Source organism: Tenrec ecaudatus, chromosome 10 (genome assembly GCF_050624435.1).
Source record: "Tenrec ecaudatus isolate mTenEca1 chromosome 10, mTenEca1.hap1, whole genome shotgun sequence".
NCBI classification, from domain to species: Eukaryota; Metazoa; Chordata; class Mammalia; order Afrosoricida; family Tenrecidae; genus Tenrec; species Tenrec ecaudatus.
Window position 1 is genome coordinate 146,360,828 of NC_134539.1, and position 24,255 is coordinate 146,385,082.

At 52.4% G+C, this 24,255-nt stretch overlaps 1 protein-coding gene across 1 annotated transcript in view; it reads right to left on the bottom strand.

The window, feature by feature from the left end:
* The window catches only part of RGS9 (regulator of G protein signaling 9), a 66,367-nt gene that overhangs the window by 17,226 nt on the left and 24,886 nt on the right, over positions 1-24,255 (bottom strand). The window contains exons 8-14 of the mRNA XM_075559430.1: positions 24,168-24,249; positions 19,771-19,833; positions 10,913-10,942; positions 9,795-9,856; positions 8,398-8,511; positions 6,193-6,308; positions 1,111-1,198 (exon numbers count right to left, since the gene is read on the bottom strand). Of these exons, the coding sequence (XP_075415545.1) occupies positions 1,111-1,198; positions 6,193-6,308; positions 8,398-8,511; positions 9,795-9,856; positions 10,913-10,942; positions 19,771-19,833; positions 24,168-24,249 (555 nt within the window). The remainder of the gene's footprint in view (positions 1-1,110; positions 1,199-6,192; positions 6,309-8,397; positions 8,512-9,794; positions 9,857-10,912; positions 10,943-19,770; positions 19,834-24,167; positions 24,250-24,255) is intronic.

The following is a 24,255-nucleotide window of genomic DNA, read 5'->3' on the forward strand; positions in this document are numbered from 1 at the left end:
AGAGCCTCCTACACCCCGGCAAGATGGATACCAAGACACAAACTGGAACGGGGTCACGGTCTCTGCTCCCCTGGGCCCACTCCAAAGATGGTTAGTGACCAGTCTGAAACACTGACGCGGGAGGCATCTCATGGCCCCAGCGCATGGATGTTTGGGAAGCCAGGTCAATGTCCCCAATGAGGGCCCAATATGGACTGCCCTTCCCAAGTCCTCGGCATTCTGGGATTCCAGGCACTAGCACGTCTCCCAGTACTTTCACTCTGGCTCGTTGGAGGTTAGAAATAGTCACTTGGATGCACATCTTTGGACCTCAAAAGACAGTTTGCATAACCATGATGAGGAAGGAGGCTGTAGAGATGGAGGCGGCGTGGTCCTTGCAGCCAAAACCTCACTGCCATTGAGTCAACTCTGACTCGCAGCAACGTTGCGGGAGCAGCAACCGTGTAGGGGTGGGGAGAACTGCCCCTGTGGGTTTCCAAGACTGTAACTCTTTACAGGATTAGAATGCCTCCTCTTTCTCCTGGGGAGCTGCTGGTGGTTTCAAACTGCTGACCTTGCCGTTTGCAGCCCAGTGCATACACACTATGCCACTGGGGCTGCTCTGGTCCTGACAGCAGACTTTGGGAATTAGAAGGTGTGCATGCGTCTTTGTGGGCAAGGCAGTCGGGCACCCATTACTCTGGGAAGGACATCAAGGGAGCTTCCTGAGTCCACAGAATCCTCCCTAACGTTGAGGTCTTGGTGTGCAGTCATCCGTCCCCATACCCGCCCCAGCGTCCACCCCCAGGAAGGAGGTGATCAAATTTACAAACAAGAAGGCAAGTGAGAATACTGGCCTCTTACTTTGAGACTGTGAGCTCCTCCCAGCAAATGGGAGTAGTCGACCTGGGTCTGACCTCAGGAAGAACTCCCCAAATCCCAAGGAACAGGACAGGTCTCACCAGGTTTTCTTCAGAGGATCAGGGATGTGCTTCAAGCCTGGCCAGCAGCTGAACAATGCTGCCGAAGCTCAGGCCCCCCCCCCACTTCTATCCCCAACCATAAACAAAACCCAAGGGTTGGATGGGGACCCACAGGGGGAGCTTCCCCAACCGGCTGGTCGGTCCTCACTTGTAGATCTCCTCCGCCTTCTCCTTGACCTTGGACTGATCTCCATACTTCAGGTCCTCACAGGCTTCCCAGAATCCCAGGTTCTCCCCTGCACAGAGAGCAGGGGCCCACAGAGATAAAAAACCAGCCAGGAAGCAAGCAGGGAGAAGAAAAGAGGAAAGAAAGGGTCAGTATGGGGGGGCTTCTGCTCTCCGGGAAGGTACACACTCCTTAGAACAAGCCACCACTGGAGGCCCCGTGGGCCAGCGCTGGCCCGGAGACCCACCTCCAAAGGCAGGAAGGGGTAGGAGGGAAGGACAGAGTGGGACTGGTGCACTCGGTGAGGGAGGGGCCCGGGGGCTGTTCGACTACAGCAGTGGGTCTCAACCTTCCTAACACAGTTCCTCCTGTTGTAGTGACCCCCAACCACACAATTATTTCCATTACTACTTCAACACTGTAATCTTGCTACTGTTATGAATTCTCATGTCAATCTGATAGGTAGGATGTATTTCTGTTGTTACAAATTGAACATAAACATAAGTCAAGCATAGCGATGAATCACAAAACAACATGTAATTATATATTATGAAATGTTTAGGTGTTTTCCGATGGTCTTAGGCAACCCCTGTGAAAGGGTCGTTCGACCCCAAAGGGGTCGTGACCCACAGGTTGAGAACTGCTGCACTACAGGGATCCCAAGCAATCCCACCCCACACAGTGCAAATGAACTGCTGCATAGGAAAGCCCGGCACCTCTGCCAAATTTCACTCTGATCCCAAAATAAACCAACAGCCTGGTGAGATTAGGCAGGACACTGCTGGAGGGAAGGAGGCACAGAATTTGGTTTCGGTTTTTGTTTTGTTTTGTTTTGGTTTTTTTAAAGCTTCTTATATTTCAGACTGGAGAAGACTTAACCTTGACACAAACTTGCTTGCGGAAATCGAGGACTGGAAGCCCTTGCTGATGAAGAACAAGGACTGCAGCCTTCGGTGTGGACTACAATTCAAGGACAAGAAGACCAAACGCCTTGCAACTGGACCCGTGGGTGACCTCACGGTCCATGGAGAAAAGATGGGAGTTGTCCAGGATGTTGTCCGCTTGGATCCACCAGCAGCGCTCATGGAAGCAGCAGGCATTGGGTGTATCTGTTGCACAAGGTCTCTTTAACGTCTTGAAAAGCAAGGTCGTTATGTGCAAGACCAAGGTGCTGCTGACCCCAGCCGCGGTGTTTTCGATCACCTCATAGGCAGGTAAGAGTTGGACATCGAATCAGGAAGACCAAAGAAGAATCGAGCCATTTGAATGACGGTGTGTTGAAAGCGCCGTGGCCAGCCCAAAGAACCGACAGCTCTGTCTTGGAAGAAGTCCAGCCAGAGTGCTCTTTAGAAGCCAGGATGGGAGAGACTTTGTCTCACATACTTTGGACAAGTTATCGGCAGAGACCACTTGGTCAAGTGGAGGGACAGGGAGAAAGAGAAAGACTCCCGACAAGATGGATCGACGGCGGCTGCAATCACGGGCTCCAACATAAGAACGGCGGTAGGACGGCGCGGGAGCGGGCAGTGTGCCAGTCTCTTGAACAGAGTCGCTATGAGTGACTCACTAGCACCTAACAGCAGCAGGCAATGCTAAACCAGTGCACATCTCTCAGTCACTTCAAAAAGGCTCCTCTCCACGAACTTCCAGGCATTCACAGCCCTGCGATCCCTGACGTGACTCAACGGACAACCGGCTGCCCGCCAAGTGCAAGGCAGTCCGTCTGACCTCTAGCCAAAGGCAGTTGCTTGCTATGTGTTGAACTGAAAGGCGCCCATTAGAAGGTGTGCACCAGTGTTTACGGCAGCATCGTTCAGATGGTCAAAACCACCCCACCACCCACCACCTGATGAATGGAGAAGCAAGCGTGATGTACCGTAGTCTTGGGTCCCAAAAGGTATGGAGTGCGGCTACCTGGGATGAACCAGGAGGACGTTATGTTGTGACACATGAATATTGTAATACAAGATGAAGACAAGAGGCCACGGGTGGATGCGCCCGTGTATGTGAACAATGGGCTCGTACACAGCCCCTGTGAGGAAGGCACTGGACTGGGCAGCATTCCCTTCGGTTGTACCAAAGGTCACTAGGAGTCTGGACCAACTGGATGACACCTGAGGCAGTTAAAGTTTATTGTGTCAACCTGGCCGATAAACACAAGTAGGGTTAACTGAAGGGCAGAGAGATAAATGGCTCGGTGAGCCTTGTCTTTTTAGTTCTCAGGTCTCTTGTTCTCTGATGGTCAGACCAGGCTGCAGCTGCCTTAGCCAGTTCTCTGCTTCAGCTGGCAAGGCTCACTTCCTGCAAGACATCCCTGAGGAGAAGCCACATGGACCTACCCCGATGGAGCCCTGGGTGCTGGAGCAGCCGTGTGGAGACCCCTGCCAGCACTGAGATGTTTACACGTTCACTGATTTGGCTTTCCTCCTGCAGTCGACATCATTACATCTGTTTCGTGAGATGGAGGAGGACTTTGTGGATTGGAGTTGGACATATGGGTTAATGTTGGACTTGTGGGCTTGGGCAGCACTGGGTTGGGATGTTTTCTTAATGTGCACCAAACCTTTATATAAAACTTTCTCTTATACATATGAGGTTCTGTGGATTTGTTTTTCTAATGTACCCAGACTAACACAGCACCTAACAACAACAATGAGGACAGAAGGGTGTGGTGTGGTGGAGAGTCACTTCCCGATGGATACAGGCTCATCTTTGAAGGGGAGTGGGCAGTGAGGGTGAAAAAAAATGTTCTTGAACTATAATTGCCCGACTTTATGAGTATGCTATAAAACTCTTGAATTGTGTATTTTAAAGGGGTGAGTTTTGTGGTCAGTGAATTACATTTTATATAATAAAAACAATTATTCTTGTGTTCCAGATTTTATCAGCAAGCTAGTTATTTGTCTGCCTCACACCCGAAACTTTGGGAGTCTTGGGGAAAGGTTGACATGAGTATGATTTTAATGATCTAGGGATTGTCTGTTCTTAATTATTCGGAAGGCTACTCTTTTTTTAATTAAAAAATTTAAATTTAAAGAACAAAATGCAAAACATAGGCATAGATATGGAGCAATTAGAACTGACCTTTATTTATGGGAATGTAATTTGGTACAACTACATTGCCCAATGGGTGTTATTTACTAAAATTGGACTTAAGCATTTTCCAAAATAAGCCCTGAGCATTCCAAAATAAATCCCAAGAGAAATCTACATAAATTTGCTTACATACTGAAGACATGGACATAAACGTTCATAACAGCATAATTTATAAAAGACAAAACTTAGAAATAATCTAAATGCCTATCAACACTATAATAGATAAATAAATGGTAACATATTTATACACTACAAATAAAATACAAAAATAAAATTTGTAAAAAATATATGGGTGCTCTCTGGGTGGGTGGAATAAATGCAACATCGATGCGGGAGCAGAAGCCATGTGTGTCTCTTGAGGAATCGCTGGTGTTGATTTTGAACTGCCGACCTTGTGGTTTGCAGATCAACATGTCCCCCACTACACCAGAAGGGCTCCTTAGCAGGTAGTGCACGCGGCTGTTAACCCAGAGTTACCTTGGAAGAAGGTCTCTCCATTTACGTCCACTGAAAGCTCAGCAGAGCCCATGCTGCTCTAGCACACTTGGGGCCACTGGGAGTGGAAGGGACTGACATTGATGCTTCAGCCAGGGTGGGTGAGGAAAGCTCAGGGTGTCATTCGCCAAGTGGCCACTAGATGGAACCCACGCTCTTTGCTGCCGTCTGCTTCCAGCCCATCCAGGTTCCATCTTTTCTGGGGTTTATGAGATCCTGGCAAGGCTTGATTAGGGCGCAGGCCTTTCAGCCATCCATATCATAATGTAATATTCTGCAACAAGCAGTCAAACAGGCTAATGGCATGTCAAATCCAATTAGCCTCAGGGACAACCCACTCCATAGACAAGAGGCTGTTGGCTGGTAGGCGGCTGAGTATCAAGGTTCAGAGGCAACGCAGTGCCCCACCCCGCCCATGGCTGGGGACTCAGTGGGAATTTTAATGAGCCCCATGAAAGCAAAGATCTCCATGCAGGTGGCAAGCTGACTGAGGGTCCAGCCCAATGAACTTGATGGGCGCCGTGTCATTAAGAAGTCGCAAGTGCCCGCCCCAGTGAAACATCCAGGGCCCTGCCCATTCATGATGGCTCTCACAGTCCCGAGGCCCAGAGGAAATAAGGGTTAAAATGAAACGAACGTGCCCAACGGCGTGGACGGACACCCACAGCAGCTCAGCTCACAGCAGCCAAGCCATGGGAACACACCAAATGCCCACCGACAGACAGATGGAGGAATAAGACACACAATCCGTGACCCCTTCATCTGCATCTCCTCAGGGCAACTGGTTTGGTTTGGCTATCCAGTCAATGGGCAGAAGCAGTGGCCCTTAATTAACCCTGGCTATGCATTAGAATGCCCCATGGAACACTCCACATGACAGCTCCCCACACACCCCCCATGAAAAAAGAATGGGCTGCGGTCAAACCGACATTTTAAAATGTCCCAGGATGAAATAATAGTAATTGATTAAGGATACATGTGGGCGGGGAGGTAGGGGGGGAAAGAGCTGATCCCAAGGGTTCAAGTAGAAAATGATGGCAACATATATACAAACATGCTTGATACAAATGATATATGGAATATTGTAGGAACCCCCAATAAAATGAGTTTAATAAAATAAAATGTGTCCAGGCAGATGGTACGTGGTGGTCTAAGGATGGAGCTGACACAGTGGAGGCTGCACAGAGGGGGTGGAGCCCCAAAAATGCAAGGGTGTTGGTGAGTTGGAAACGCAGCCAATGCCCTGGTGGGGTTTGTAAGTCGGTCAGGGGGAGAAGGGGTGTGCTGGCCCCCCCTGGCACCGATCTGAACCCACGGATGGCATGGCTAGGATTCTTGAGGTCCCCACAACCCAGAGACGACATCTGCAGGGAAAGCTCCAAAGGCCCAGACTGGCGGGAAGAGGAGCTTCTGAGAACGCAGGCCGAAAAGGCTCCATGCATAAGTTCCCCTCGGAACAAAACGCAGACTCACCGCTGAATTCTTTCTTGAGGAAATGCTGGAAGCTCTGCCGGCCCTTGGGATCGCGGATCAATTCGCTGAAGTTGAAGGCCCATCGTTCCACCCGCATCTTGGTCGGGACTTCCACCCTGCAAGAAGGGGAGACGGCGGCTTGTATTTGCAGCGGACACTCGGTGGACAGGCGGGCCGTGCAGGGCAACTGGTCTCCCATCCTCCATCCTTCCCGTGATCCAGGGGAGCTATGGGGCCTCCGGCCCTCCTGACAACCCACGTTATCACTTCACTGGGAAAATGTCAAGGAGTCCCCTGGCCTCGCTTCAACGAGACTGCCATCGCACAGGGGAGGACCAGGCCTGCGGTGGTGGTGGGTGGTGGTGTCAGACTCACCACCCCACTCCCACATACTCACTCGGTCTTCAGGGCAGCACCGTTGACAATGCCACGTGTGGTACGTTCACACGCGGAACCAAGGAGGGAGCAAGATGACTCCCGAGGCAGGGTGTGTCCCTGTCCTCCCAGCACATCATTTTACTCTAACTAGATACCAGATATGACAAGCTATAAAGACAATTTTTCTGATTTTCACAAAGAAACGGGGAGGGATTATTAGGGCCAGAAATGCCACTCCCCGGTGTCTATTCAAGAGAAATGAAAAAATCTGTCCAGGCAAAAAGCTGAGCCCAGATAATAGGATGGAACAATTCGAAGTAGCAAAAGTAGAATCAACCCAAATGTCAATCAAGGACAATCAATGAGTAGATATACAAAATGCCATGTGGGGCCTATCCTCCCAATGGGATATCACGCAACTATCAAAAGGAATCAAAAACATAACACAAGGACTGGACCTCGACAACACGAGGCACATGTAAAATGATTGATCTATGTTAAGTGGGGCGTGTGGAGAGCTAGTCCTCAAAAGACCACATCTGGGCACCCGGCTATCAAAAGATAGAGCGTCTGGGGTCTTGCTTGAAGACAAACAAGTGTCCATCTAGGTGAGAAGCAACAAAGTCCACATGGAAGAAGCACACCAGCCTGTGTGATCATGAGGTGTTGATGGGATCAGGTATCAAAGATGCAGAAGAAAAAAATCATATCAATGTGAATAAAGGGGAGTGCAGAGTGACCCAAAGCCCAACTGTAGACAATTGGACATCCCCTTACAGAAGGGTCACAAGGAATTGATGAGCCAGTCAGGGTGCAGTATAGTCTCAATGAAACATACAACTTTCCTCTAGTTCTTTAATGCTTCCTCTCCCCCCACTATCATGATCCCAATTCTACCTTACAAATGCGGCTAGACCAGAGCATGTACACAGGTACAGATCTGAGCTGGAAACATAGGGAATCCAGGACAGGTGAACATCCTCAGGACCAATAATGAGAGTAGCAATACAGTAGGGGAAGGTGGCAGGAGAAAGGGGGAACTGATCACAATGATCTACATATAACCCCTTCCCTGGGGGACAGACAACAGAAAAGTGGGTGAAGAGAGACATCAAACAGTGTAAGTCATGAAAAAATATTGATTTATAAGTTAATCAAGGATTCGTGAGGGAGAGAGGGGAGAGGGAAAAAAATAAGGAGCTGATGCCAAGGGATCAGAAAGAAAATGTTTTGAGAATGATGATGGCAACAAATGTACAGGTGTGCTTGACACAATGGATGCATGAAGGGATAAGAGCTGTATGAGCCCCCCATTAAATGATTTTTTTAAACCCACATCTGGTCGCTTACACTCGTATTATATTAAATGTCCCGAACAAGAAACGATGGCAGAGAGAGAGAGCAGATGAGCGGGTATCAGGGGCTGGAGGGCGGAGGGGTAATCACTCTAGGATGCAGGGTAGCATGTTGGGGTGACAGGGATGTTCCAGATTAAGATAATGGGATGGTTACACAAGGAGATCTGGTAGCGCTGTGGTTAAAGTGCCCCACTGCCCAACGAAAGGTCGGTAGTTCAACCCCACTGGCCACTCCGCAGGAGAAAGACGTGGCAGTCTACCCCGGCGCAGACCACAGTCTTGGACATCGTATGGGCGGGCGTTCTACTCTGTCCTGCATGGTCACTAGGCGGGGGTTTGGTTTGGGTTTGGCTAGTTGCCCAGCTTTGTGAATATACTAAGAACCACTGGATTGTATAAATCCAATATATGGCATGTGGATGACATATCAATAAAGCAGGGTTTTTTTTTTAAATCAATCAACACATACAATTTGGCGTTTAGGTCCCAGAACTGCGTGTCATCTGTTATCCAAGGGTTGCTGGGGAGGCAGCCTGACATGATGGCATCGTTGGACGAGAACTGCTCGCTGTACTTGACAATCCTGGAAAAAGCAAGCAAAACGTGACTCCCCCCAGGTCAACTCCCAAGGGCCCAAGTCAACAGTCAGGCTGATGGACCCACCAGGTGTTTTCCTTGACGCATTCCATGATCGCTATTACTATCTTCTTAGACTATCTTACTCTCTTCTCTAATCTCCCTTGGGGTTGGCAGGCATTTGACAAGATCTGTGGTATAGCGGTTACGTGCCGGGCTGCTAGGCGGCAAGGTCGGGCGTTCGAAAGCACCAGCCTCTCCATGGAAGAAAGATGAGGCTTTCTACCACCGGTAAAGAGCGACCATCTCAGAAACCCACAGGGGCAGTTCTATCCTGTCCTAAAGGGTCACTAGGGGTCAGAATCGGCTAGATGGCGATCAGTCTGGTCTGGGGTGGGGGAGCCCTGCTGGGACAGTCATTCAATGCTCTACTGCTGGTGGAAGGGTCAGCTTCAACCCCACCAGCCTCTCTGAGAGAGAAGGCGGCAGTCTACTTCTGTAAAGATGTGAAGCTTGGGAGTGCAGTGGGGGCAGTTAAATGCTGGTTTGGTCCCACTTGTGACACTGATCATTGTCCCCAAGTCGGTCCCTTTGCAGTTTACCCTCCCAAATCATGTCCTGTTGGGATCAGGACCGTAGGTTTCCAGCTGATCCTAAACTGGCTGTTAAGTCTGAGGCTAGCGGTGGATATTCGGTGAGGAAGCACAGAGCATCTGTCCCTAATAAACTGGAAAGGTTCCTGATGGGAACAAAGCCGAGCTTGGAGTCATGCAGGATACAACCTAGGGAATTCTGATTCTTCCCCATCCCCATCCACATCCCCAAAAAGCACTCCAAGGAAGAGCTCTAGAACCCCACTCCCCCCTGGTTTTGCCTAACCAAGCGGTTCTCAACCTTCCTCATGCCGCGACCCTTTCATACAGTCCCTCATGTTGTGGTGACCCCCCAACCATAGCATTATTTTCATTGCTACTTCATCACTGTCATTTTGCTACTGTTATGAATCATAATGTAAATATCTAATTTGCAGGATGTATTAGGCGACCGCTGTGAAAGGGTCATTCGACCCCCCAAAGGGGTCTCGACCCACAGGTTGAGAACCGCTGGCCTAACCTAAGATGAGAACCTGGCGCCAGATTTGGAGAGGAGACCTAGGATCTAAGTACACAAGAACCTAGCCTTGTCATTAAGATCCTCAGTCAGTCCATGAGTCAACTTTGCCTTTGAGCAAAGGTTCTCCTCTTGCCTAGGTACTGCTCAAAACTCGTTACCATGAAATGGGGGACATACCCTCCAAGGGACACAGAGGACTTCACCGTGGACCTCATCAAGGCCTGTTGGTAATACATGATCTGGAAAGGACACGGTCATTAGAAGATGTCCAACCCCCCGCCCCCTTGAGTGTCCCTGACCCTGAAATTTACATATGGCTTCCAAAATGAAGGACCCTTTCCCCATCACAACACTGCCTGCCCCCACCCCAAACCAGCCATCCTAGGACCAACAGGTCTACCCTGTCCTATCGGGTCACTATGAGTCAATATTGACTCGAAGGCAGTGAGTTTGGGAACCCATCCCACCATGAGCTGGGGAAGACCCCGGCTAATTACAAATGTTCTCATACACACTGGGTCGCTGAGTGGTCAATAGTTAACATGTTTGGCTGTAAACCCAATGGATGGATGTTTGAGTGTACCCAGAGGCACCTTGGAAGAAAGACCTAGTGCTCTACTTCGGGGGGAGGGATTTTCCATTGAAATCCCTGTGGGGCATAGTTCTACTCCGACACCCAGAGAGTTACAATCGGTCCCACAGCAGTTGGAAACCAGCGAGTATTAACCCAAGACGTGGAAGCAAAGGTTTGGCTTTTCTTTCAGGTGCTTGTATCAGGGAGAAGGTGACATCCTCACCTTCCTGGTTCCGTAGCTTCTGAAGGAGCCAGGCATCCCCCTGTCCAACCACCTGCCTCCAGGTCGCTGTCCACTGACATAGCCCATCTCGATGGCCCACCCTCCCCAGGTTTCTATCTTGACACTCAGGTCCGAGAGGGGCCAACACATTTGCCACCCTGCACAGCTACTGCCAGATCTTTGTTGTGTGAGCAGGGACCAGGGTGGGGACTGGACACGCTGTAGCAATAAGGCCCATGACCCCTCGGGCCACCCCTCTGCTTTGTGTTCCAGGGGCGTGCGGCCCATCCTGGTCTCCGCGTCAGCCCCATTCAAGTCACCAAGACTTGAATTCTTTGCCTGTCATTCTTTGCTGCTGCCAATCAGTTGGGAAGCAGGTGTTGGCACATCTCACAGGGCTTTCATTTCACCACAGGGTGCGCAGCATTGGCCCGACGTCTATATAATTTGTCCACAGACTCGGGATCAAACTTAGCTGGCATTCGGGAGCCTAATTACCTCTTTTTTGACAGCCGTGATGGTTTGTTTCTGCAAAACAAAAAGCAAGAGCCATTAAACAGTTCCCAGTGAGTCGCTACGGTTCAAATGCCCACTCGGGAAACCAAAGATCCAATCCCCATGAGAAGACAGTCCAGCTTTTCCTACTTAGGAGGCAAGATTTCCCCTCACTGCTACCAGACACCACCCCCTCCCTAACCTCCTCTCCAACCCCGCCACTGGAGGCTCTCAATTCAGAGACCACATGGTTTGTTCTCATCCTTTCCCAACGTAAGGCACCGCTTTAGCAGACACTCGGTTTGGGGGGAGAACAATCCGGAGTCCGGAAGGCATTTGTCTCCAAATCCCTAACACCACTCTACTCGCCTAACTGTCAAGATGCATGAAAGACTGATGTCTGGGGACAGTTGCACTTGACCGTGCTGCCTGGGCTGTGGCTGTCGGGTGCCACCACCAAGCGGGCGCTGACCCACAGCGAGCCTACGCACAACCGAGCGAAACGCAGCCTGGTCCTACACCAGCCTCGCAATTGGTGTTCTGTTGGCACCCACTGGGGCCTCCATGGTGCCAATCCAGCTCACTGGGGCCCTTGCTCTCGTCCGCTGACCCTGCACTTTAACACTTTACGGGACTGAAGGACCATCTTCAATGGGATGAGGGATGAAGTGAGGACCAGCGGAGTCCTGGGGCTGAGTCCCCAGGTGCACAGTCAAGCTCATGCTGGGAGCGGAAGCAGGATGCTCTCCCTCCGCGTCCTTGAAGTTGCAGCAGAATATGGACGGTCACAAGATGGACTTCAAGTTCAGGCTCTTGGAAACCCCTGGCAACTCTTTGGATCCCAGAGGGACCTACCCCTTGGCATCATGTTTCTGCTCCATGTAGCCCTTTGCAGTCAGACAAGGTGCTTTCTTAGGGGGCTGCTTGTGTCCAGGGGGCTGCTTGGTGCTCACTCTCACACTACAGACTCAGCCTCTTCATTCCTGACGGCTAATGTCCATGAAGAGTGTCCTTGGATGGTACAGCCATTCACATGCTGGGCCGTTAACCCAAAGGTTGGCAGAGGCGTCTACCCAGAGATAGATGCCTTGGAAGAAAGCCCTATCTGTCTACTGCTGACAGACCAATGGAGCACCGTCTACTCTGACCCCAGCAGGTTCACCATACTACTCTGACCGCATCGGGTCACTCGGAATCCACTTGACAGCAACTGGGCGGCCCAGCTCGTGGGCATATTCAGGCTAGTTCGTGCAAGCAGGTCTTCCCTGGAACGGAGTCAGAAGCCAGAGGTGGGCACAGCTTGCCAGGAACATAGGCGCGGGCCCAGGTCGACTGGCAAGAAACAGAGGAGGGTGGCATAGTGCTCACAGATCACGTGCTGGCCTCGCCTCTCTAGTCCCTGCCTCGCCGGGTTGCTTGCAGGTAACCGCTTCTCACGGGGACTCTTAATCCGGAGGCAGGGGAGTGAGAGAAACTGTCTCAGACAGGCCAAGCTCAGGTCAAGCTCCCTGCCTGGGACAGTCCCATGCCCTGCCTGCCTCCCCAGCGCTGAGCACACGGCCATCATGTCTGCCTTCCTGTGGCTCTCTCCTAAACGTGTGTGTTACTCCCGGGGCCTCTGTTAGGCCAGGAGGATTGCATGCCTCTCGCTGGTTCCCCATCCCCTAGCCTCGAGCCTCGGGCGGAGTGGGTGCTCAACAAACACTGAAGGAATGATAGTGTTGCGCCCCAGGGGGGTCTCAGAAAAATGGAATGCTTCCTAAGCTGAATAGCATTCTTTTTCTAGTCTACAAGATTAAAGTGTCGAGCACATACCCAAGGGAGCCCATTGTTTCAAAAACCACATGGGTCCTTTGTTCCTGCTCTCTCCCAACCAGCAGGCACTGCTGTCTCAGAGGCGTGTTGGGTTGAAAAGGATCCTGGACCAGAGTGGACTTGCATTCAAATCTAACTCGTATAATGAGATCCTTCTGTTCGTGCCACGGAGCCCTGACAGCACAGTGCTCAGTGGTCGGGCTGCTAGCTGCAAGGCTGCCAGTTCAAAGCCACCAGCTGCTCTGAGGGAGAAAGATGGGGCTCTCTACTCCCTTACCGTCTCAGAAACTCACAGGGGCAGTTCTACCCTGTCCTGTAGGGTCACTCTTAGTCGGCATCGACTGGAAGGCCATGAGCCTGGGTCTTTGGCTGCTTAGTGCCCTGCTGGGGTAGGTTATTCAGGAAAACACCTACTAACCTCTGCCCTCAGCTGAGAGGGACAGCTGGCTTCTTGCATGGTAATAACTGCCTACACCCTGGTGGTCTTCTCTCAGGAAGGTCACAGCCTACAGAAGCCTAGGAAGCAGATCTCCTCTGTCAGTGCCGCGTGGGGCCCTGCATGGCTCAAATGGTTAAGAACTGGACTAGTCACCAAAAGGTCGGCAGTTCAAACCCACCCAGAGAATCCCATGGGGAGGAGTGTTACTCTGCACACGTGGGGCCGCTGAGAGTCGGGATTGACTAGACGTCGTGGTAAGTAATGGCGCCTCTTTCATCTCTGAACGAGACCTGACAAGCGAAATGCTTTTGGTTACAGTTCCCCTCGGAGGAAACCAAGGCACTGAGAGGTTGTGGGAGCTTTCCCAGAATCTCCTGGTCGGCATCCGGCTGAACCAGGATTCAACCCCAGCTCTGCCTGATCCCCGTACCCTTGCCCTTGAACCCAATGATCAGTCTCTCTTCCTCAAAGCTGAGGACTGCCGCAGGAGACGCCTCAGCCAGCCAAAGCTCCTCACTGTCCAGCCTAGCCTGTTTTCCTCCCTCTTCCTTGCTTGGCCTGAGGCTGAGATGCGTCTGTCCCATCATTAAATGTCCAAACAGAGGAGGAGAGCCCCAATCACAAGATGGGACGCAAGTGTGGGACCCACACTCTCAAGAACACGCTACACAGTGAAGATGGCCAACAGCACAGACACTCTCCTTCAACGTGCCCGGGACCCAAGCTCCCCGCGGATCACGCTTCCTGTGGATTCCCACATGACTTCTAACTGTGAGGCTCCTCCATCGACATCCACAGATGACCAATGACCCTCATCTGTCCCAGACGATGCTCCCTAAGAGACAAACACCAAGTAGGGAGGCCCCTCACCCCCGGGCTCCAGGGGGCACCCTGACACTCAGTGATGCTCCGCCTCTCCCGGCTTTAGGGAGCCCTGCTGGCCGAGTGGGTTAAGTACTGGGCCGCTGTGAGCAAGGTGAGTGGTTCAAATCCAGCAGCCGCTCCACAGGAGAAAGAGGAGGCTGTCTACTCCAGGAACGACTGAACCCTAAGGAGGAATTCTACCCTGTCCGCCTGTCCATGATGAGGTGGATTCCACTCAGTGGCGGAGAAGGTCTCTCCTTGTTTGTCTTTGTCTGGTCGAGAGTGTCTGCTTCTGGGGCCATGAACTCCACCGCCTGAATTTGTTTGATTTTGACTCCTCGTTTCTTTTCATTTGAGGCTGTGCGCCTTCGGAGTTTGGCTTCTTCTTCCGGACGCTTCCACCCGGGAACCAGGCTGATGAACGGGCTCTCCAGCAATGGGGTCCCATGAAGCCTTCATCTCCCCCACCCCTACCTTGGGTTATCCATGTGAACTTTAGCTCATCTGACCCCTAGAAATCACTGTCCCTGGGACCAACTTCATCAAAATCAATGCCTGGGACATCTCTGTCCTTCTGGGAAGGTTCTGGGAGGTGGAGAGGAGGTTCTGGACTTTTCTACAAGTCGGGGAGACCGTTTCATCTCAGAGGGGAGAGTGGTATAGGGAACAGTGGACTTGGGGATCAGACCCAAGAATATATATATATATTCTACTAGGTCCCAGAGGGTCAGTGTGAGTCGAAATCGACACGAAGACAGGGGGCTTATTAATTAGTGTTGTTGTGCTGCTGCTGCTGCTGCTGGGCACGTGGGCTGGGGAATTGCAACATACAAGGTCTCTGAGGCAGATTTATGCTAGAGAATGTCTTCACTATTTACCGACAATTCAAACTTAATTGGATATTCTGTCTTTTCATTTGCTGCATCTGTCAACTAGGACGTTTACTCAGCCAAAGGGCACAGCAAACATTCATCTAAAATAAAAGTATTTTACCACATATATACATGAGCATATGTGTGTATACCTACTAAAGGAAATAAGCACAGGTGAAGTCACAGATATCGCGCGCGCACACACACACACACACACACACACACACACACACACACAGAGCTTCTAAGCAGTTCCAAGAAAACCACCTTCCAGATCAAATAAGCAGCCTTGCCCTGGAATTCACGCACGACCCCCTTCCCTTCTCCACACTCAACCCTCCTGGGGGAACCCACCCCATTACTCAGGGTGGCACCCTCAGCCACAGCAGGGAGATCCTGCCTAAGGCTGCTTAGGGTGCCCTGCATTCTTGGCATTCTGAGAAGGCACTGTTTCCCCTTGCAGAGCTGCCCAAATAGGGGCATGTCCTGAGCTTGTTTACACAGCTCTGTGGCTGCCCTGCTGCCCAACCCCAGCAGGAGGCTGGCTGCAGACAGGGGAGGCGATGAATGATGGCCCAAGGGGGCCCTGGGGTCCCCATCAGACAGCCAGCCAGGAGGCCAGCCAGGAGGCCAGCAAAGGGCTACAGCAGGAACCCTGGAGGCTGGCAGGCAGGAGTCTGAATGAAGGGCAGTGGACAATGCGGACAAGCAGAGGTGTGAGGGCCCCAGGCAGGGGGTCAGCTTGAAGCGGGTCCAAAGTCAGGACTCGGAAGCCCAGAAACGGAAGTGGTCAATGTGAAGCAAACAGGTGAGAGGCACCTGTCCATGGGATGAGGTGAGGTCAGAGTCACCTGCAGAAAGACCCTAGACTTGCCTGGGCCTTCCTCCAGACCAGGTGGAGGTGGGAGGGTCCAGGGCAAACCCATGAACACCTGGCTGGGCCTCCCTCACACCCCAAGGCAGCGGGTGGCAGAGGCAGGCCTCGCTCCGATCCCAACGCTCTTTTCAGAACACCAAAGGGCTTCTGCTCATTAAGTGGCAACCAGACCCTCGCCCTGAATGCCCTGCCTCCATCACCCTGGCCACCCTCTTGTCTCAGCCCCGAGATGAGGCCTCAGTGGGTGCTCTGTGGTTCGGGGGACCCTCTCCATTTGGGTGGAGACACGTGGGAAAATGGGACACAGAGCCCTGATCCTCAGTCGCTCGGTGGCAAGGCTGTGACCAAGTAAAGCACACCAGCAGCCTCCATGCCCCTGAGCTGCTGGAGCTGACAGGACGACTGGGGCTGGCCAAGGGCTGGGGGACGGGGCGGGGGAGGGGGGCGGGGGAGTCAGAAGCACGGCTCTTTATTCTTCATAAGACTCCACAGCAGCCAGACCAGACAGCCAGACAGGAGAGAGAGAGCTGAGGGGGAGAGAGAGAAGGGAAGACAATGCGTCACAAACCAATGCACCTCCACGTCACAAGTCAGCAGTGAGTCCCCGCTCTGGTGGGGACAGGTTCTACCTCCGGCTCAGGGAGTGCTGGCTTCTGGCAAGAGATGGCTTCTGAAAGCCAGAGGCAGGCAACCCTCCCAGAGGACAAGGGGGGGCTGTCTCCCAGGGCCCCTTAGAAGGTCCCAGGAGGATGCGGCTCTGCTCCCCGACTGGCCTCCCAGAGAACTGGTTACAGGAACACCCCTCACTTCCATCCACCACACACACACACACACACACTCTCAGGCGCCACTAACATCTTACACACACACACTCACGTTCTCACAAGTACACCCTAACACACACACACACACCACTGCACACATACCCTGCATACGCACATGCTGTTACACATCACACACACCTACTCTCACACTCTCTCTCACTGCCATCCACATCTGTTCACACTCACACACACTCCCACGATACACTCACCCAGCTCACATAAATTCACACCTATCATCACTCTCACACTGACCTTTACAAACTCGCATTGACCCGCGTTTCCCTGGGTGCTCACACACAGCACGCGCATACACGCACACCCATCACTGGCACGCACGTGTGCCACAGACACACACTGCCCCCTCACAAGCACGTGCACTCACACACAGACTCTCCTGCCCTCACCTAGGCACTCCACACACCTTCTCACTCTCCCTCACATTCCCATGCTCAGTCACAGCCACACACCTCTTCCCACACACGTGTGCACTCACACACACACACACACAGAACCCAGGCCGCCCTGAGAAACAAGAGGGTCACAGAACCGAACCTCCCCCAGGCCAGAGTGGGGGATAGGTTCCCCCCTCCCCCCCTTCTCCCACTCTACCCCCTCCCCCCCTTCTCCCACTCTACCCCCACCCACTCAAGAGATTTCTAGAGCTGCCAGTTATCCATAAAAAAGCAAATCTTCCACCCGGGGTTCAGCGGTTTCCTTAATGACTCTGTTCCCATGGCAACCAACCCACCAAGGCCTCCTATCATCTGTTATCTGAGCAGGGGAAGAGGACAGGGCAGGCCGTGGGAACCCCCACAGTGTGGGGCTGAGAGAAGGATGCTCCATGCCCTGGGGGAACACCCTCTGGAGACCAGATGTCCCTCTCCTCGTGATGCCCACCGCACTGCCCGCCCCAGACAACAGGAGAGCTGCCGGGCACCTTTGTCCTGCCCACTTCTGGGCCAGGCCCCACCCCCGTGACCTCCTTCTTCCTCTTTCCCACTCATCCTGCCTCGCCCCCACTCAGGCCTTAGGCACTCCCAGGTCTTTCAGAGGACGCACAGACCAACGAGGTCACAGGCCCCTGGCTGCCCCAGGTCCAGTGCTCCAAGCCACTTCTTCCCACTTCAGTTGTGGCCGACAAAGCAAAACGGAATGAGCACAAATTAGGAAAACGTGGATCGGAAAGCTCAGTGAGACAGAAGACCTCAGACTGGGCGCCCTGTTCAAAACTTCATCCCTCTCTTCGCAAACAAGGATGGTGTGCACACTGCACAGCAACCAAATCTCTTGACAGACAGAGTCTTCAACAACGGTGCCCAGCTCCGAGACGGCTGCAGCCATGCTGTGCTGCTCTCCGCCGTCCGTCCTGGCAATGATCCGATGGCCCGCATCGATCGGGCTCCTGAAAGGGCTCCACGGGTCTCTTCCGAGCTTCCCGTTCCTGTTCCCGTCTCATTCCGGTATGCCCATATTCCATAAAATTGGGTCTGTTCCTGTTTGACTGCCCGGGTTATGACGACCCAGCGCAACATTAAGGCAGAAAACAATCAACCCAGCTAGTGGAGTTTTAGGCTGGTTGATAACGCACTCGGTTGCTAACGGGAAGGTTGGAGGGTCAAGTCCACCCAGAGGCACCTCAAAAGAAAGGCCCGATGATCGCCCTCCATAAAGCCCTTAAAAGCACCACAGGGGATCAGTTCTACTCCGACACACATGCAGTCGCTAGGAGCTGAAGTGACTCCTTGGCAGCTGGTTGGTCGGCTGGTTGGTTGATGACTTGTATTAGTGGATCTCCACTAATTGTATTAATCGCCACTTGTATTAGTAGTTTTGTCTCCTGGGGAGACAAGTCTTATTATCAGAACCCAGGGGGAAGGCATGGAAAGACTGGCACTTAGCACAGAGAGCTCAAGGAGGCTGCCACACAGCCTACAGTACCCCGGACAGCCCCCTCCCCCGACGTACAACGGTCCAACCAACATGCCAGTCATGGCAAGATTGAGAAATGCTGAGTGGATGCTCACTGTCTCCACAGCGTGGGGACTGCATTGCTTTACTTTAAAGAAAAATGATGCAGAAAATTGGACTTTTGTTGGGAAGGGTAGCCTACATGAACAAGGTCCTTTTGAAACAAAACGTACAAGGGAATCTTTGCAAAGACAAGTAAGAAATGAACCCCATTGAGATGCAAGAGTATGGCATGTCCCAGGGCTAAAGTTTAAATGCAACAGAGGTGATCGGCCAGGGCTTTTAAACCCGGGGCCTATAGTCTCCTAGGAGTCGGGGATCCAGCTGATATTGTGAGCAAGATGCCTGGGCACCTCTGGGTGCCTTCCCAAAGTCGTCAGATTGTCAAAGGGCAGGTGACTCAGGAAGCTTGAAAACCAGGCTCTCATCTGCTCTGACCACATCTACAGCTTCTCCTCCTCCACTTACAGCCTCTGGTCACCCATGCTTTTTGTCTGGCCTCTCCCCACTCTGGTCCCTGACACCTCAGAGCCTGTGGTAGTTACATAATCTGTTGTCAATTTGAGAAGATTAAGAGTGAAGGGGAGGAGTGTAGCCTGTCTATCAGGTGGCAGCTTGATGACTTCATTTGGAGGTGCTAAGAAGATAAATAGCTCACTGGAGGTGGGACACACACTCACTCCCTGGAAGACATTGCAGCTGACGAGACACATGGAACCACTCTAGTGTCCTGAGCTGGAGGAGCCACGTGGAGACCCCAGCCAGAGCTGAGATGCTTACACCACCACTGGATCCACAAGACTTCCCACCCATTGGCCTGTGATCTTCCTGGATTCGACGCCATTGCATGTGTTTCATGCATCTGAAGAGGGCTTTATAGATTGGTATTGGACATATGGACTAATACCAGACTTTATCTGCACTAGGCTGGGATATTTTCTCAGTATTCAATGGCTCTTGTATATAAAGTTCTTTCTTATACACATATGAGTCTCCTTGGATCTGTTTCTCTAGTCTACCCGGACTAACACAGAGTCCACAACCCTCTTCCCACTGACAGTGTCTAAGAAGAGAGAGAGGTGCCCCAACAGAGACAAACAGGTAGGTGGACACCCTTCTAGCCTCAGAACCTGGTCCAAGCTCCGTTCAACATACACAGCTTCCACTAAGCACCTCTGGGTGCCAAGACATACCTGGTTTACCTTAACTTCATTTGGGTCGGTCACTCGGTCCAAGCCGTAGTCCAACACGTTGTTCACTCCCGGCTGGATGGAAGAAAGACGGCATAAGAACCAAGAAGAGTATCCACACTCAAACCTCCGGCCCTACAACCCTGAAACCAGAAGAACTAGATGGTGCCCAGCTACCACAACCAACTGCTTTGCAAGGTCCCAGATAGAGTGGAAGAAAAAGGTGGAATAAAACTCAAAATCATGGGGGTGGCGGGGGGTGGAGACCAGGTTTACTGAAAAGACAGAGACTTGAGGAGTCCATGAGACTGTGGCCCTCAGCCACCCTGCAGATCTGGTCCTGGACTCACCCCGCGTGGTTCACCTTCCAGCCAAACAACAGGCAGGTCTATACAGGGAACAATAACACTAGGGAGATACATATGGCTTCGACCAATCAACTCTTTGAGAACAAAAGAGCAGCACTAACCCAAGGAAGAAGTTCTGGGGGTTGCAAAAGAAGGAGGGATGGAGATGGGAAACATGGGCAGAAAGCGGGATAAGTGCCGGGTCAGTGTGAGGGTTGAAACAAACCTGTGGGGATTGTTGAAGGTAAAAGTGATGTGCTACACAAACCTTCCCCCAATTCACACACATACAACCCCAAAAGGGTCTAGTTCTGATTAACTTCAGGTCTTGGCCAAGCTGCCAATCTTGAGACTGAAGTGAGAGGGTTGGTGCTGAGCCCACAAGCAGTGAAGACAGTGTGTATGAGACACCCACTGAGCTGATGAGGCTTGCAAGGGGTGGTCTGCACCATGGCATGGTGGTGATGGGCCAAACATAGGTAGATAGATAAATGATGAACAGGTGGATAATTTCATGGCACTTAAAACACTAAACATAGGAATGGATGGATGGATGGATGCACAGCTGGATGGATATTGACATTTATAATACCAAATAAAGGAATGAGTGGATGGCTAGATAGATGGGCAGATGAATGGAGGGATGGACAGAGGACTTTATAGCAGCAAACATAGTGGGATAGATGGGTGGATAAAAGTATGGGTAAATGGATAGAAGAATGGCTAAGTAGAGGGATGGACAGAAATATGAATACAATACAAATGGATGGATGGATGGATGGATGGATGGAGAGATGGAAGGTTTAATAAGAATCAAGTTCATTAAGAGTTTGGTGGCATTAAAATAAAGGCGCCCCAAGTCCTCCGGTGATATGCTTTCCTCGTCCTACTTGGCTCTTGTCCTGGGTCTACAGGGAAGCAGATGGCACAGTGCAGCACTTGGGGACAGTGCACGTTGCCATCAGGCACTTCTGGGCTCCAGCCCTGCCTCGGCCACTTCCCATCTATGCAAAAGATGTCCTTCCTGTACTCCTGACCCTTCTGTGCCATGCTCCCAGGCAGATAAGAGGGGAGGTTTAGTGCATTGGACTAGGAAGCTCTCAGCAGAGGGAAGCTACCCCAGGCAAGGAGAGTGCTCCCAGACACGACAGGCGCTAGACCAACCATCTTTTCAGTCTCTTCTCCATGGGGCTCCATCTTGTTTGCTCTCTCTCGATTTCTTTCAGCCAGAAAGTGGAGTCTTTCACTTTGTTCTAGGATGGTTTGTTGCCAGGCACCCATCAAATGCTCAAGAATCCATGCTGTTACCAAGGCTGGCTGCCCTGGAGCAGAGGCGGGGAGTCGGGGAGCAGGGCGTCCAGGAAGGGTGATGGGCTTTCCTCCCATCATATTCAGTCTCCTCAAAAGGGCCAGAGCCCCTTCTACCATTCTGATGGAGGAGTGTCCAATAACGAGGAATCATTTTACTGGCTAATTGTATATGAAATGTTTTCTCTAACAACGGCTCACTGACGTATCCTTTTCTGCTTTCTCTAAGGCTTGCTTGACGGGTCATCTCAGTACACATCATATAACACGTCCACAACATGGGAACACAGATCACTCACTGGGTATGTAGGAAAGTTGAATTTAACAGGGTGTCCCGCATTCTTAGGGGATCCCGAGCTCCCGTGAGGAAACTGCTGGACAGATGCCACCACCAGAAGCAAAAGCCAGAAGGAGGGCACTGGAGAGGGGCAGGGCAACAGACAGGAAAGGGGGCCCTTCCTGCTTCTCATCAGGCTCTCTCTGCACTGGGCATCGTGCTCCGCCGTGGGCAGCCCCCGGAGATATAGAGATAGATTCATCACCTGTCTGTCGGTCTGCCATCCATGCAGTGGTCTGCATGTTGCTCTCAACAGCGGTGACTAGAACAAGGCCTAGTGAGCCTGACTCTCACACAGTGGCCCCTAGGCCCCAGGTCGAGGCAGTTGGCTCAGAAGTCCTGATGGCACAGACAAGAGGGAAGGGTGTCCCAGCGATGGCCTCTCTCAGGGAATCATGCCTTCCCCTGCTCAGTCACACACCAAGGGGCCGCTGTCTACCCTGTGCGCCGACTGGCCCTTTGGGGAGCCAATGGGAAAAGAACTTAATTTGCCATCAGAGGATTCTGATCCGTGACATCATATGGGCTCAGGACCCACTGGGATCTGGGATCAAACCACTCAGACACTATTACCTCCATCTGATCTTGGCCTCTGCCAGTGACAATGCCCGTTCTACCACCTGGCATGGCACGCCTTCCTCCCGTCTTCCTAAACCAGGTGTCCCTCCCTCGGGCACTCAGTCCTGGGACCTTATTTCTGGCAAGCACAATTCCCTGGAGTTAAGGTAAGTCCTCAAGCTGCGGAGACGGGGCTTGTGTTTGTCCTCTACCCACACCCTGTCCCATCAGGCATAGCAGTCAGGCAGAGGCAGCACCAGGCAAGCTCTTGCCCCCTTTGAACAGTGGGGCTGACGGAATTCCCCATGCCCAGGGCCGTAGGCATGCTTGAGGCAGATAATCCGTAGCAAGCGAGTGGGCCCAGGGTCAATGTTCAAAAGCTTCCAAGCGGCCCTATCGGACAAGGAAGAACTCCCCCTGTGAGTTTCTGAGATTGTAACTCTTTTTACGCGAGTCCAAAGCCAGGGTGGCCTCCCGAGGAACGGCTGGTGGTTTTGAACTCCTGGCCTTATGGTTAGCAGCCCAATGCATAAGCACGAAGCCACGGGGTTCCTCTGAGAGCCCAGGCTGCAGACCCGGCTCGACAACGGGGTCACTGATGAACGACAGGCCAGTGAGCAAGCAGGTGAACACCCAGATGCAAGCACCACGGCTGAGTCACTCACGACACCCGTCGGCGACAGTCCCCACACAGGCTGCTTCACACGTCCCAGGCCAAGTGCCTTATTTGCTTTGGCTGGCTTTGTTCCCACTCGGCTGACAGCTTGTTTAGGGTTCTTGGAGACAGGCTGACAGCTCACTAGCTCCCGGGTTTCCCAGCCTGTCAGATTGCTCCATTGCAGGCAGAGCTGTTCGCAAGCAGAGGGCCCTTCCCGCGGAGCCCCTAGCACCCTGCCCTGGCCAACCCCAGGCTGAGAGCAGGGTTTGGCATGCCCCCGGGGACACAGCGTCTGCGTGCATGCTGCCTCTTCGTGCTATTGGTTGCCAATGGCTCTGACTGCTGGCGGCCTCACGGGCAGCCCAGCACGGCCAAGCACTGACGGGCTCGACGCCGTCTTCCCAATCTTGACGATGCTGATGCCCATGTTCACCACCACCGGAAGTCCACCGGCCGCTCCTCGGGAGACAGAGGAGACTTCCTGTTCCGGTATAGATGCGCAGCCGCGGGGATCGGCCGGGACAGTTCTGCCCGGCTCTGGAAGGATGCTCGGAGTCAGAGTGGGCTCCGTGGCAGGGCCTGGTTCTCTGTGCTGGGGACAGAGACTTCTTCTTTCCAGTGGCGCGTTGTGACAAGTTACACTCCGTCACCCGTGTACAGCTTGCTCTTCCAGACAACAGAAAGCACTCAAGGCCCAGATGCTCAGTGCTCCAGGCATGAGAAGCTTCGAGCGCACTTCTCTCCGCCTCCCTCCTCAGAACTCCGGGGCTGTAGCCCAGGAGAAGAAGACGGGAGGGAGCCAGAGGCTTGAAGCACCGCTTCTGGTTCTGTGGAGTTTCCGTTTTCTACAGCATTTTCTTCTGCTGCTTTGAAGTCTGAGCTCTGGTTTTTTCTTCTTCTGTTCCTTTTCCAGGGCACGATGTGCTGGCCAGTAAAAAGTTCCAGCCTTCATAAGAGACAGACTCATTCAGTCCCTCCCTTGGGCAACCCCACTGACCCCTAACACCAACGGAAGGGCCACGGGTGGATCCCAGCCAGACCACGTACCGGCTGGCCCGGCCAGTGGCACTGGGACACTAAGCCATCACTGGGCAGCTCCTTGTGCTGGTCCGATTCCAGCCTGAGGGAGATGAGCTGACAGAGGGACAATGGTGGCGAGAGGAAGGGACATTGAGGGGAAGGCAGGCAGGCTGATACTCACAGGGCAGCGGTGCACCAGCCAATACGCCTTCTCCTGGCCATCCAGGGCGTACCTGTCGGCTTTGTTCCTCTCCTTGCCAGCTCTGAAA